This window comes from Eumetopias jubatus, unplaced genomic scaffold (assembly GCF_037043125.1).
Source record: "Eumetopias jubatus isolate StellerSeaLion01/CBP00866 unplaced genomic scaffold, mEumJub1_p1.0 scaffold_3, whole genome shotgun sequence".
NCBI lineage: Eukaryota > Metazoa > Chordata > Mammalia > Carnivora > Otariidae > Eumetopias > Eumetopias jubatus.
Window position 1 is genome coordinate 114284930 of NW_028274809.1, and position 16599 is coordinate 114301528.

The 16599-nt window shown below is 31.7% G+C and overlaps 1 protein-coding gene across 1 annotated transcript in view; it reads right to left on the reverse strand.

The window, feature by feature from the left end:
- Positions 1-3909: 3909 nt before the first annotated feature.
- PSPC1 (paraspeckle component 1) overlaps positions 3910-16599 on the reverse strand; it is a 69584-nt gene continuing 56894 nt past the window's right edge. Inside the window, exons 7-9 of the mRNA XM_028105007.1 lie at positions 10814-10871; positions 7380-7549; positions 3910-5353 (exon numbers count right to left, since the gene is read on the reverse strand). Of these exons, the coding sequence (XP_027960808.1) occupies positions 5168-5353; positions 7380-7549; positions 10814-10871 (414 nt within the window). The 3' untranslated portion in view covers positions 3910-5167. The remainder of the gene's footprint in view (positions 5354-7379; positions 7550-10813; positions 10872-16599) is intronic.

Below are 16599 nucleotides of genomic sequence, written 5' to 3' on the forward strand. Positions count from 1 at the left end.
TATTTACATAGTTCTTCTAAATCCCAAAACATACCTAAACTCTCATTCACATTCACAAGTCTGGTAGGTTGACATTTTGCATAAAGAAGATGAAACAAGGAAGAATATGTCTTAAGAGATCCAGTCACAGATATAAAATATAGTGGATTACTGTGGCTACTCCTTTACGTTTTGACACTACATCATACCTATGTATTTCCTACCTTAAATATCTGAAATGATAATTTCAGAGCTAGAAGCAAATTTTAGATATAAATATCAATTCCAAAGTCTTCAACACTACAAACAACACACTTACATAGAGCATTTAAAAAACTCTAGGTCCATTACATTACTACTCAAATAATGTCCACATGTTACTATTGATGCAATGCAAAACCCTTATTTTTAATTAATAAAAACCATTTTTTTATTTTTTTAAAAAGATTTTATTTGTTTGAGATAGAGCAAGAGAGAGCAAGCATAAGGTTGGGGGGAGGGGGGACCAGAGGGAGAGAAGCTGACTCACTGCTGAGCAGAGCCCGATGTGGGGCTCAGGCCCAGGAACCCAGAATCATGACCGGAGCTGAAGGCAGACGCTTAACCAACTGAGCCACCCAGGTGCCCCAAATGGTACTTTAAAAAAAATAAGCTGAACATTAAAAAATCATGTATTCCTACTAAGTACATTTCTTAATTCGACCTAATCCTACTAAAATTAGTCTTTAACTTTGATAGAAGTGCCTCACATGAAACCTGGGTGATTATATTGTATAAAACAGAACTGACATTCTATGTACACGTATAAGCAGAATACCATCTTTTAAAATCCATTTAACTCAGAAAGACAAACAGTAATTCTAATTTAAGATTTTTATATAAACACAATCAACAAAATCTAGTATCTATTGCAGAGGGAAGAACTGGTAAGAGGTGACAGTGATTCAAACCATAAAACAATATACTTGAAAAACAAATTTTTTAAAAATGTGTACTACAAATTCTGGCTAGATTACTTTAAATAATGCAGTATACTCCATCTAGAAAATATAGGCTTCTCTTTTTGAAAAGGAAAACTGTGCATCATAAAGTAAAGAACATTCCACTGATTCCACCAGGCAAATAAAAAAATAATCAAATAGTAAGTTTCAACCAATAGGAACCCCTTGAAGATATTTATAAACTATACATGATTTTATAGAAAAAGGCAAGTAGTGATATTCCCAAAGTAACAGTGTTCCTGGTTGTGCCTTTAATTATTCAGTCTTTTAAGATTCAAACGTCAACTATTAATACTTCCTTCAGTAAACAAGAAAACAAAATTTCAAGTTTTTTTACACTTAGAAGACAGGGCTTTTGACAAAAAAGCTAATATATAATAGATTTTAATCAGATACTATTAAAAAAATTTAAGAACGGATACTAAAAAAATTCTGAAATTCTTCACTATTTCAATAACCAGAGTGACGTTCTATAAATTACTTGTCCACATTCAACTGGGAAGCTTTGTGTGTTTCATTTTACACAACTGTGAAAAACAATTATATAAAATGAGCACACTAATATTATTTCCTATTTTTCGAAATTTAGTTCTGAAAGGTGCAAGAAAGGAAACAATGCTCTTGAAAGTACGACACTACTCTCGATTTATTTATTTAATCATCATTTGTTTAGGATGAAATAAACCCACATGGGTCTATTCAACTTAAGTGATGGACGTGCTACTTACTTTGAAGATAAATAAATTGGTTTTCTTCCTTTCCACCTCTCCCCTCCACCCTGCCCCAAGTAAGTCCATGGCTACAAATATCTACTGATGAAGTAAGCACAGGAACATATTTACAACTCTTTAATTTAGGAGTCAGATATGTGGGTGTTCACTAACTTATTTTTGAAAATAGTAGGTCTGACTTTTCAAATCATTAGCACTCTCTTATATTTCAGGAACATATTTTAACATATTACTAGATACTATAACACAATAACACACACAAAACATTTAAATACCACAGTACTCCCCAGAAAATTTCCTCTATTTTTGCAAAATAATGTATCCCTTTTATTTGAGAGTCCCATTTAACACTACATTTTAAACCTTTTAAGAAAGGTTTAAACATTAACTTCATATTCACTTTTTTAAAATCACACACTTATTTCAATCACACACGAATCTTTTTCTCATTCAGAATCTAGGTTGTAATTTATCAACCAAACCCCCAAATATTAATTAATGACCATTAATCATTCACACTAATACTTTAATTATTATAGACTTTACATATACACACCAAGTTACTGAAAGTTCAAGTATGTTTTTGAATAAAATGTAAAGATGTAATTTCAATTAGTATTTGAGAAACAAGATCCAACATTCCATTAATTCCTTTTTGATAACTTCTATTTCTTATATTAATGGCAATTCTGGTGAAAATAGGTTTTTTCCCTAACATTACTGATACTGTTGGGTTAAAAACAAATATTTAATTTCTTTCACTGAATGCTCAGTACTCATATTCAAAAGAAAAATCCAAAAATTCAAGGAATAACAACTTGGATTTTATGAAATATGGGTGAACCAAAAGTTCTTTAAAAACTAGATCTGTCAAAAAACAAAAACAAAACAAAAAAACTAGATCTGTCATCAAGAAAACCAATTTATTTATCTTCAAAACAAAAATGGGGAAATTTTGACAAAATAATTAGGAAAATGGGTGTTCCTTTATTTTATGTACATTAATTACATACTAATAGCATATGAAATCTAAATCCTACAGACTTTAAACTCAGTATTTCAATTCATGACACAAAAAGAAAAATAATATTGTGATATAATTCTAAGATTGTTTCATATTACCTTTTTATGGAAAGAATTATGGTAGCATATGACAAATTCACACTTATTTAGAAAAGCTAATACTATTATTTTTATATCTACTGCTTTTAAGCAAATGACACTCAAATATCTTCCTCAGTACGTATACTAATTCACAAGAAAAAATATTGACTGAACCAGCCACAAAGTTGTTTATACTAAAAACTGAATAACTGGGAGTTCACAGATGCTCCACTTGACTGTCACTCAGAAGCTGACTGTTCCCAGGGTAAACTTGATAAGTACTGGAACAAAGATTTTCTTGATGCAGGGAAAAAGCTGTGTAGAACTCTGTTCTTGGAGCCAGAGTTGAGCCGGACACTAGAATGTTCAGGAGATTAGGACATCTCTTTGTGCACTGGCTTTCAAATGTTCTTGAATCAATGTTACAGAATTTCACAGCCTTGGTCAAAGACAGCTTGGTATTAACATCAAAGGATCAAGTTTTTCCCACTCTTAATTCAGCTTTGAAGCAAAACAGTGCTAGCAATTACCTAGGATTATATAAATAAAAATATAGATGATGGGAAAGGTATATTTAGGTGTAACAGATATCATTTAAAAATTATAGTTAATGTTAAAACTCCCTACACAGCAATTAATTAAAACAAATTCCACTCCCTGCCAACTCATATACGTGGAAAATGTGATGAGAACAGTCTTTTTTGACTATTATTTACAATCTCCAAATCATGTTTTCAAAGATTTGCCAAGAAACAAAAGCCTACGAAAACCGCAAATTTTAGAAAATAATTCCATCCATACAGCTGTGTCTAAAAAATACGTGAAATAGTACACAAGAGAAATGTTACAAAAGAATGCATCTCAATTTTGCTTTACACCTGCTTATATGCAAGATTTTAAATTAACGAATTTATTTCTTTACAAAGTATGCCTTCCAGCATAAACATAATACCATGCAAAAATGAGTTAATTTTTACATACTGTTCATTTCAAAACAGCAGTGTATTTTTCATTAAAATGCTAAAAGCATAATACAGTAAACACATTGAAATGTTATGTGAGAAATAACTGTTATGATCAATGGATGATGCATTAGATTTGTGGTTTAAGGTAAATATATAATTCCTTAAATGTAATTTTAAATTAAACATGGCTGACATACAAAATTTGAAATATAGCAAGGACTTTTAGAATAACATAATGTAATAAAATCCGTTTCTTGCAAGTACCGAAAATCAAACTTCACAATACCTATTTGACAGTAAAGGGATCTAATCTGATTCCAATGACCTTAGCCATTCTCAAATTAATCCCCCCCCTTTTTTTAAAATAAAGATCACCACTTGAACTGTATTCCTTGGAAACAAACACAACTAGCTCTGTCAGACATGTTTACTGGAGAGACTTACCAAACTACAGGAAGATATTTACAACACTGCAAAGTTAATCCATCTTTAGTACTTCTATAAACAACATTCTCAAGAAATGCCTAATTTCTTCTAAATCACACCAAATCCTCACTTAACATCCAACCTAACAGTACTGTTTGATTTTAAAAGAAAACTTAAAGGGTTAGGATCTAGATACTGACACCAAATAATGGCAAATAAGATTAAAAATAAACATTATTTTATAAGCAAAAGAGATTTGCCTCCAAACAGTTTTTATTTTTCCAAGATTCAAAAGGTTTATTTGAAAAAAATCAGCACAGGACAAAGATATCCTTAATATTCCTTCTCAGAATATTTGAATATTCAAAATTTATATGAAATGTAGACAGCAACTCTGATTTCACAGAAAGAACATCAATGGTTTATACAAATGTAAACCCATTCCCACATCCCTCCCCAATGTACTATTCTATCCACCCCTTACTGACATCAGCTTTCACTAAGCTTCTATCTTCAGTGCTACTTGCAAAAACTAAAAAGCAGAAAATCATTTTCATTTTTAAATGGTTGGGATTAATTAAAGCAAACAAAGTATTACTGTTACACAAAGTTTAGTAAAACTATGAGAGAATACTACTAATAACATTTGTAAATTATCAAAAATGATTTCTTTATTGAGATTAAGTAACTACATAGACTTCACAGTTCTATGGCATACTTATATGTAGCTAAAGTCACAAACACATTTTAACATTCACAATGATGAGCATCACCATTACCATTCTAATCTACAAAGCTTATGTATGAATAAAGAAAAATACAAAAACCTCGTTTTACAAAAAAAAAAAACTTTAAAGTCTACATACATTAACAATAAAACCATTTTTCCAGGTAACAAGTAAAAGTGTAAAGGCATACCACTGTGGTTTTTTTCTCTAAGTAGCCAGGAATGAAAGAATGTTTAATATCTACGACGCTTATTAGGGCCTTCAAAGTTGCCCCCTTGGCTTCCTCTACCAAAACCACCAGGACCACCACTAACAGGACCTACACCACTCATTGGTGCTTGAGGGGTTTCAGAACCTGTTCTACTCCCCATAGGTGATCCCATCTGAGATGATGGTCCTTGAGGAAATCTATCATTGTGCTATAATACCACATAATAAATATGAAGTCCATTTGGAACACGCCAAATGTTAAGTGACAAGAAAAATTGGCAAAATCCCAAGTGGTGGTGTCATGAAGTTCAGCAGAAAGTCCAGCAGAATCAGGATCACACATAGAAGGAAGAAAGGAGCAATTTAATTAGTTACTACGTTTTAAAAAAAAAGGGAAAAAAAAAGCATCTGAAGAGTTACAATTGCTAATGCTATGCCCCAATTTCATGAAAAAAGAACTGATTTTAAGAAGTAAGCAAGTGCCATTTTAAACCTAATCAGTATTACAAAACTGTTCTGATTTCTCTTTTTCTTAAAAGCTTATACTGCATATAACTGTGCTGTGTAATAAAAAATATTTTTTTGAAAATCAGAGATAAAACTGGGGAGCAGCATCACATTGAAAAAATAAACATTTAAAAAAGTTCAACAGCAATGCTTTTAACAAAGAAAGTACTAATACAAACAGAGTTATAATTTCAGTATTAAAATTTTAGAGGTGTTTTTCCAGAAAGACTATTAATGGGAAAATATAGTTTTTAAAAACTGACAATATACTAATATGTACTACTAATAGCACAATTAAATAAATATCTGAATCCTATGCTTTGGAAAACTTTACAATAACAACAACATATGTTAATCTCAAAGGTTGACCAGAACTCCCTACATGCAGTAGTAAAATGTCACTGTGAAAAAGACCAAAGGTAATATTTAAATAAAGGTTACAATTTCAGGGGGATGGGTGGGAAAATGGGCCAGTTAATATTATTTTAAGTTATTACAGATGATTATAGGCTACAGAAAAAGTTAACCAAAGTAGTCAAAGTTTTTACTTAGCTTTCAGACATTTTACTATAAAATAAAGCCTCCAGAGAAGGAAACAAGTACACTAATTATATATCATGCGCCATCTGATCATAGCAGATACTATGGCACTGCCTTTTTATCTCTGTACACACTCATTTAAAAAAAAAAAAAACTGTTAGCATGTCCAATTTTTCCAAATTTTTAAGACTGCATTTAAAGTAAATAAATTTTAAAATGATGAAACACTGTATCCATCAATTCTAAGACACACATTCACTTTTAACATCTCCGAAATCAGTATGGATTTAGTTGATGGCATGTCTGAATTTAATTGGCAGTGCTTTTTCTTTCTTAGCAGCAATGGCGCCTTAACATTTGTTGTGGTAGTTCCAAAACTAAACTGCCTTTTCCAAAATATACAATCAACCAATTTTCCTTTTCTAAATGTTATTTAGAACAACCATTAACAAAAACCAAATGAAAAAATGTTCTGCCAAGAGCCTCATTTAAACAGTGATAGATTTTAAGGAAAATGAGAAGTTATCAGTCTTGCTACTGATATTCAAGTAAAGTAAGAACTACTGAAAAATTTTGCTTTTATAATTATTTAACCCACACAAAGATATCTTCACACTGTCAAACCAAGACATAAACTGTATGCTTTAAAATTTTGTAACAAATATAATAATGAATAATTCTATAAGACTGCAAAATGTAAATTTAAAATACACTTTAAAACTTTATATTATTTTACAGTTAGAATAAGTTCCCTGAAATTAATCGTAAATCATCTTTTTATTAAGTGTTTACTGAAAATGTGTTTTCACACATACTGGAGTTTCATTCCCCACCAAAGGTAAGGAGTCCACAGAGGAAAAGAACACAATCTTAAAATACTTGACCTTTACAGTGGATACTGGTAAGAGGTGGATACATACTAAAAGCAATATAAAAATAATTAACATGTATCTGCCATATACTTGAGTACAAAAGCATGCCATGAATGGTAAATATAACTCTTGTGATAAGTAATAACTGCCTCTCATAAGTCAACATATAACTTCACAAAACTACGTTTTCTTCACTGCGTATTGACCTTTACCGCCAAAACAAATGATGCCAAATTATGTTAAGTGTGAAGTTACCTTTGGGGCAGAAAAGTATATATTACTGAATATAATCAAAATAATGTTTATGATACATTACCACTGCTCCATTATCTGGCATCATTGGAGTTCCCATATTTGCAGCTCCTTCTGGTCCCATGGCAGGACCAGGACCCATTGGTGGGCCAGGTATAGTTCCTCTGTTGTTCATATTCATACCCATCATTGGAGGAGGACCTTGGTTACCAGCAGGTGCTGGGCTAAATGCATCTACGCAAAACAATCTATACTTAGAGCTGTCCTATCTTAGTTTAGTAAACATTAAAAATTTAACAATACTTATGCAAACTATATAACAAGACCATTATCAAAATTACTTTCCTTCTCTGAGAATGGGACACTTCTACTCTGTAATAGAGCATTACCTACACTATAAAATTTTCATCCCAAAATCAAATGTACATAAAACAAATAAGACAACTATCAACTATTTTAGGATATTTGAGACTGTCAAAGTTTTCAAAGTTTTTTAAAAAATGAGTATTACTTGCTATAGTCTGCTTTTTAACAAACTACTCTCTTAACAATGGTAACTGTACTCTACCTCATAAATTAACGGCAAAGGATTAGCACTTGGCAAAGACAAATAGGTATATAAAGTTCACTAAAACTAACCTCTTGACTTTAATGTAAGTTACTAAACATACCCCAAAATTGTAGGAGGTACTATTTTTTAACTTTAAAATTTACAGAAATAGGCACTCTAAACAAAGCAACTAAAAAGGGTTGTGAAGACAAAGCTTATTTTTTTAAAGCAAATATAAAGTATTAATAGAGCTATATGAATTTTTTTGACATGCTAAAAATTCTGGAAATGCGGACAATCAGATATACTTCAAATTTTCTCATCAAAAAGATATCCACCCGGTCTCATGTTAATTGCAGTAGTGTTTGAGCTGAAATATATTTATAATGGCTTCAAATACAACATTTTTAGGTATCTTCTTTGAATTTTTTAATTTTTAGAGTACTCATACTTTTCTTCATTAAAAATTTGTAACAAAGACTAACTCCAACTTGAGTTTTCTTTAGTATTTCATTCTATAGGTCAATTTTATGACACTCAGAACTCAATTTCTCAAGAACACATCATAACAGGAGATGATATCTCCATTCAAACCCAGAATTCTACACAGTATCTAATGCAGCTGACCTCTACATAGGACTGAGCCCAGGGAGCAGCTGGGAGGAAAAAGTCTTACTCCCTACCAGTCCCTGGCAATATATATACTACCACTCGTTCTCAGCCTAATCCCCAGGAACCTACCACTTCACGGGAAGAAATTACTTCCTTAATCCCAAAATGTTCTCGCTTATTGATAAATCGAACATTACAACTACCCAAGAATATTTCTATTCCCTTAGCATAGCTATAAATAAAAAATTATTACTAGAATTCCATGACATGTCCCACATGGAAATGAGGAAGAATGGAGACACTATCTATAAGGAATCTTAACTTTCCCTAAAAAGAACAGATCAAGGATTAGGTTTTTCTTCTCTTTTTAGTAAAACATAATTGTTACATTTAACTTCCAAGACTCATATATAACTATACAACTATGGGTTGTATAAAATATATATATGTATATATAAAATAAATAAAAAACATTTCCAACTATCAGTAATTAGAGTATTATTTCTAGTAATTAAGCTTTCTGTCACACAGATATAATTAAACTAAATTTAAACATCTAAGAAATGTTAGAATTATCTGGTCCCCTGAAAAGCAGTTTTATAATCTTATGTTTCGCTTGGTAGATAGACTGGTGATAAACCAGAAAACCTACTGCCACATTCTAACGATGTAACTTGATAGGATATGGCAATTTACCGATTCAACAGTGGCATTCAACTTCATGATAATGATTCATAACTCCAGTAAACCATTAGGACAAAGTCTCAGATGGAATAAAATGTATACAGGAGAAAAGTAAATGGACTGGACTTAAGGGGAGTTGAGAAAGTGCTCAATTGTAATACAGTTCCCCGATGAAATAAAATGCCATAAAAATTTTTAGTTCTCTTAAATTCCTAACTAAATAAGGAATCGAAAGGTATACTCTCATTATTCTTCTGATAAAGTTGCTAACTAAAATAGAATGTTTTCAAGGTCTCGGCAACATCAGAAATACTTCATTTGCTTCTAACATTAATGACAATCTAATAATTATAATGGCATTGCAAAGTACCTACAACCCATAACCTCACACTATAACCCTTAAAACCACTTGGATTATATTATACACCATTCTACAATTTACTTTGAAAAGACATAAAATTGAACTATCTGTACATTACTATATATTCAACTGTGTCTCTAGAACTTATATACTAGAACTGTGCCTACAGAACTTATGTATTTTGTTCACCAATTAATTCATGTATCCATTGTAACTAACTTCACAATTAAGATCTTTATAGGCAAGGGCCATGTATCATGCTTCCTTTGGATACCAGAGATGCTCAGTAACTTCTTACTGGTAAGAAAAATGACGAAATTAATAGCAATAAACAATTTTAGATGATCTGTTTGGAAGTAGCAAATAAACTGCATGAGAAATAGGGAAAAAGGTTGATCACAGAAAATGTTCATTCCACATATTAGATGCTTTAAGATTTTTTTACTCTATACACTATATATCCTAAGTACTACATGCTAACGGTAATGTAATCTTTACAACAATATGTACATTTTGAGTTACATGAAAATTTTAATTTTGTGACAGCTTCTTTGGAACAGTATGAAATGAATATATTAAAAATTTATCTAATTTTTAAGTGTATGACATTTCAAATTTACTGTTTCCCTCAATAGTGGAGAAGCTAATGTAGGCACTTTCTTCAAAACTTTACATCAACTCTAAAAATGTGCATTAGCCCAGATGTAAAAGACACATCTCATTTCCATGACATGTCATAGATGCCTCCCAACAGTGCACTTCTGTGCACAATACAGTAGGTTAGGGCAAACTAAGCTAAACATTCAGTAAAATGAATAAAAATAACTCCACTTACACAAAAGGTTACCTTACCAATAAAAATTTATAAAATACTCTCAAGAAGTTTAAAAACACTACACACTCAGAAACTATCAAACTTCTAAGAAAGGTAAAAAGAGCCAATTTGAAAGCATGAAATTGGATTTTTAAAAAATGCAACAATATAGTTGCATTACATCATGGAATGACTGAACAGGTTTCAGGTTGTATCAAAACCTGGTTACAGGTTTCTTTCATTAAATCTATTAAAACATAATATACCTTTTAGCCTTCAATGAAACAAAATTCTTCCTTAGCGTATTATTTGTAATATACTTGTATCTTTTTTCAACTTAATAAATATAAGAGATTTCACCATTACAAATGTTGGTTCCAAATTTTAGTTTGTTACTGATATGTAGATACCACAAACAGCATGTACAATTCCCCAAAGAATTACAAGTTACAGAAGGCTTATGCTTCAAATCCCTACCTCCCATGTTTATTGCTCCACGGGGACCCATATCACCCATTCTCATTTCCTGTTCTCTCTGTAAGTAAGCATAGTTGTCACAGTCAACCTATCGATCTTATGACTTTACATTTCCCATCTAAAATCAAAAAGAAAAGAATCAATTGGGACATCACTTTCCATTTAAAAAAATTAAAATTTTCCAACATCACTTACTTATTAAGAACACTGAAAAGAAACTTCAATCTCCCAGGTCTGATATACCACAGAGCTCAAGCACTCAGTTTATACTACTAGATTATCAATGTGTCAGATTACATAAAATCTACCACAGAACATTTTTAATGTTCAATAGAGCAAAGACATATGCCTAGATTCCAAAAAAAGAAAAATCTAGTATTAATAACCACCCGGGCCAATTATTTTTTCCTCCCAGGACACTAAAGTCTTAAAACAAAAAGACCATTACCCCTTTTATATTCAAATGTATTCAAACATCCAACACAAACAGCTGTGGGGCACTAAAATATAGACAATTTTCATTGTTAATACATCTTTGCATTTTTATTCAAATACTTGAGCATTGTTTCACCCAAGACCTAAAGATTTGCCATGAAAAGTCTCCATGACACACAAACAGTTGTTTAAAGTTCAACATAACACTGCTTCCTTTATTTGAACAAAGGTTTTGCTTGGAAATCTAAATAAAAGTGTTATTACACAGTCGGCAAGTTCTGAAACAAAATGTTCTTGAGGTTAACTGTGATACAAAAGGTCATGCAAATGACAAACTTTTAAATTTCAGTAAAATTCAACTACTTCGGAAAACTAATTTATTAACAGTAGTTATATAGAATTAATGTCGATGAAATCTCTGGGTGAAATTACTCAACATACTGTAATTCAAATTTGCATTATTATTTAATGACCTTTTCCATTATCAGACCAGTGTGTTAAATGTAGCAATCATAAAACACATTGAGACAAAAGTAGCAATGTCTAAAACTTTAAAAAAAAAAAACACACAATTTTTCTTTTAAAAACAATTCTATTAAAATGTGCTTAAAATTCCATTTAGTAATACAAAATACCAGTGAAAAGCACCTATAAAAGCTAAGGAAAAAAGGAAAGAAAAGCCTATGGTATATGGTAGATAAATGCCACTAAGCAGCTAATCAACTGCCCATATCTAACCTAATGGACATGCCTCAAAATGTAACCTTTAATGAAGCTGTGGTAAAAAACAAAACAAAACACATCATTTACATAGCATCATGAAGAAATGTTTGTCACATTATGTAGAAAACGTAAATCCCAAAACTTTCTCAAAGCTATTTTTTTTAAACTTTCCTAAAACTAAATTTGTCTCTTCTCAAAATGTTTGGCTAGTGATGGATACTACTAACAAACAAAACAGCTAGACTATTTCATAGAATGGATTTCTGATGAAGTCATATGGAAAATACTACTTTATGATCACACTTAACACTATCATCAATAAATGAAATCCAAGTTGTCATTTCCTCATCACTAGAACCTGATAAAATGTAGACTGCCTTCAGCATATCCAAAATCATCCAAGTATTATTTATAGCAGATACTTATTATTGAAAAGCTGGTTCCATTTCAGCACCACAGTAAAATACACGGATTTTTTGATCATGACATCTTTGGGGAACAAGGGTTTAATTTTAATTTTTATTTTTGGATTTGCCTTAACTATGAAAGATGAAGAATGCAATATCTAACCAACAGAGGGTAATTATGATAGTCTTATTGTTTGAGACTTCAATTTTCAAATCCCCCTTAAGTATTCTGACATCCTAACTGGATGCCTGTGATTCACTGGTGAGGGCAAAGAAGGAGACGTTTTTATTATCTCCTTATAATTTCATCTGCACCTATCATTTTCCAAAATAACAATATTTATTAGCTTTATTATTCACAAAGTTCAGTACTTTTTAAATTATTCTATTATTCTATTTTCTTCAAGAGAATTCTGAAGAGATTAATATGCTAAATACATTTATGGATTTTTTTAAAAAGCTTTTATTTATTAAATAATCTCTACACCCAGCATGGGGCTCTAACTTATGACCCCAAGATCATGAGTCACATGGTCTACTGATTGAGCCAGCCAGGCGCCCCAAGACTTATGGTTTTTTAAGTCAATTTATTCAACAGTAGCCATAACATTCCCTTTCTGATGCTCTATTAGAAACTGGTTCCAGGGGCATGTGGCTAGCTCAGTCAGAAGAGCATCTGACTCTTGGATCTCAGGGTTGTGGGTTCAAGCCCCACATTGGGTGTAGAAATCACTTAAAAAAAGAAACAACTTGTTTTCCAGTTTTAAAATATCTTCCTTTAAATGAGATAATCAGAATGTCTTACAATAATACATGCTAATGTAGCATATCACTATGCTAAAATACCTATATATATAAAAGCATTTTTCACTAAATACACATACACTCAATTTATTTAATACTGTTGATGCTTCCTTAAAGAAAATTACTAAGTACTATTTTATACAGCTTCACACATTAAGAAAAAGAGATAGCATAATTAGATGACAGATCTTTTAACTATTTTAGAAGGAGCAAAAGAAGTTTTCAACTTCCTAGTCCTATCTCTCTTTTTTAAAGATTTTATTTATTGGTCAGAAGGAGGGAGAGAGAGAGAGAGAGCAAAAGCAAGAGGAGCGGCAGGCAGAGCAGGCAAGAGAAGCAGGCTCCTGGCTGAGCAAGGAGTCCAATGCGGGACTCGATCCCAGGACCCAGGGATCATGACCAGAGCCGAAGGCAGACGCTCAACTGACTGAGCCACCCAGGCGTCCCTTCCTAGTCATATCTTAAGATTACTGTCATTTTATCAAAATCCACTGCTACATACTTCTAGTAAAATGCAAGGGTCAGAGATTATACTTAAAGGTAGTGGTTAGCAATGAATATTAAGACAGTACTTCTCATTATTAACTTGATTTATCAAATATCAGTAAGGAGAAACTTGAAGTTCACTATTAACTGTGTACCCACCCAAAAAGCAATACACAAGACCCTCACTTCTATGAATTCTAATATTTGAAATTAGAACTGGTGCATAATATATATGGTTTTGGAATACAAATCTTAATGCTTTATTGCTTTATACCAAAAATTAAGAGTTACGATTTAACATGAAACAACATATAGGTAAACAAAATCTCGAAAGACTGCACTGCAATAAGATAATAAAGCTATGATTAAAACTTGGTTTAATTAATTCAATTACTCTTCATAGCAACCCTATAAAGTAGGTCTACTGTTATCCCATTTTAGAGATCATAAAACTGAGGCACAGCACTGTTAAATAACTTACTCAAGGTTGAACTGACCTAAAAAATTCTGCCAAGAGATTTCATTAAGTTTTTACCTTCACAAAACACCTTCATTTTTTTCAAGGATTCCAACAAAGCCTAACAAAAGGCAAGATTTTTAATTTATTCTTATTATATTCATAAGTCGTGCTTTTCCATTAAGAGAATTATGCATATGAATTCCTGAGCTTGTCACTGAAGTATGCTTAAATTCACAGCTGACCAAAAAAGCAAGCAAAGTATGACTGATTTCCAAAACCACTTATCAAAGCAGCATTCCATTAAAACAATGTATCTCAGAGTGTGGCTGATGGGAGTACTGAGTCCACAAGACCCTTTCAGGAAGTGTACAAATTCAAAACTGTTTCATGTCTTACTAAACATTAGAACACAATTATAAAACTATCATCTAACTGGGCTTTTCAGTCTATCAACATTTGTAGGGATGGTATACAAGCAATTGGAGGCAAAAATCTTGGTATTTTAGCACAAATCAAGGCACTTACACTCAATTCTTACTAGTAACTATCATTGTTACAAGGGAGCAGCAGGCAGGACAGCAGGAGAAGCTGTCTGCCCACACAACTAGCTTTAAAATTTCAACTAGAACATGTAGATGAATACGTAGAGGAAGCAGTTAAAATTATTTTTACTGAATCACTGCATGTCTTTTTAATTATGCAACAAAGCCAGATATATACATAAAGCACTTCTGCTGCCTTCTGAAACAGGGTAGTCCTTCAAGAAAAACATTCTTATGACTGGGTTGTAAACGGAACAAGAAAGCATCTGACAACTATGATTACTGATTACTTGTGTACAGGTATCCCTTGTTTTTCAAAAATGTGCATTACGCCACTTGGCTTTTATAAAAGACCTACATTTGTAGTACCTGTTTTTGCCAACCAAAGAAGGATTTTCACTTTTATGGAAAAAGGCAAAAAGTGAATATAAAGTTCAGTGTGTTTTGCAGCAAGCAATTTTAGAGGCAGCACAAATCTAGAGCAACAAAAAGCGCTACCACCAAGCTCCCATCCCTGGGAACTATTCTTAGCACCTCAGGATCAAGCTGCCATAGCTTTGAACTATGTGTGAACATCTGTGCTTTATCTAGATTTATTCTGTGCATCAGTTAGCAAGATGTGTACTAAAGTATCAGAGAAGCCTATGAGGTTATAATTTGGGTTCAGGAACTTTCCAAACATTTTTCATATAAATATTAATGGTAACTGCTTCTTCATTTTATGCCATTTTGGCTTACAAAAGGTATCACAGGAATGTTATACTTTGGGATAGCATTTGGCAGACATTTTCTGACAAGATCAGTGGTTGATATTAAGAAATGTGATTTGTTTTTAATTTTGTGTAATAAAATACATTAAAATTTAGAAGATGTGCATAACTTAATGGATCAGTATTTTTCTAATGTCTGGTACATGACATAACAAAATCATGCATGGGTAAAAAAATAATCCATTCAAAGTTCCAGGTAGCCTAATGGATTATAATGCAATGAAAACTACTACTTGTCAAGTTTTCTGTAGTATTTAACAAAAATATCCACAATTATCTGAAAAGGTTAAAAATATTCGTCTCCATTTTACTAATTACTTATCTAAGTAAAGCCAGATTTTCTTCATGCACTTTAACCAAAAGAGCATTCTGCAACAGATGGAATGCAAAAGCAAATATGGGAAACCAGCCATTTTCCATAAAGCCAAACATTAAACAAATTTACAAAACAGTAAAACAATACCACTCTTCCCACTACATTAAAGTGGAACATCAAGAATTATCTGCAAAAAGTAAAATAAGGCCAGTGTTCCCACTACAGCCCATTTTCTTTCAACTTTCTCTCTTATTATCTAATATGGTAAACAATGATGTAACAAAACAAAAGCTCTTAGGGGTCTTCAATAATTTTTAATAGTGTAAAAAAATTTCAAAACCAAAAAGTTTAAAAACCAATGCTTTTTAAGTTCGTCAGTATTTGTTCATGAAAATAAAAGCAGAAAATTTGCACTAATGTAAAGTAACTAAACCAGTGCAGAACTTTACATTATTTTATATAGAATAGGATCTTTTCCTTAAATAATTAATACTCAAAATATCAACCTGTGAATTTAAAGATACTGTAGCTTTTTTTAGATAACCAAATTTAAAGGATTCACACAGTACACAAAGATGAGGCTAAAATAAAGTATAATATGAATGCCTAAGATTTAGAAAACAGTGAACTATATAAATAATGATTTAACATAGTATCAACTGAAACATTCTGCAATGATAAAGATATATTCATCTGACACTAATTAAATTCCTGTTTGAAAGAATGCAGTCTTAATGACCACGATCATCATTATTCTTTAATTTATAAAGATCTTTCACGTACATTTCTGAAGAAGCCTCTAAGGGATTGTCAAAGGATCACCAGGTACCATCTACATTCGAT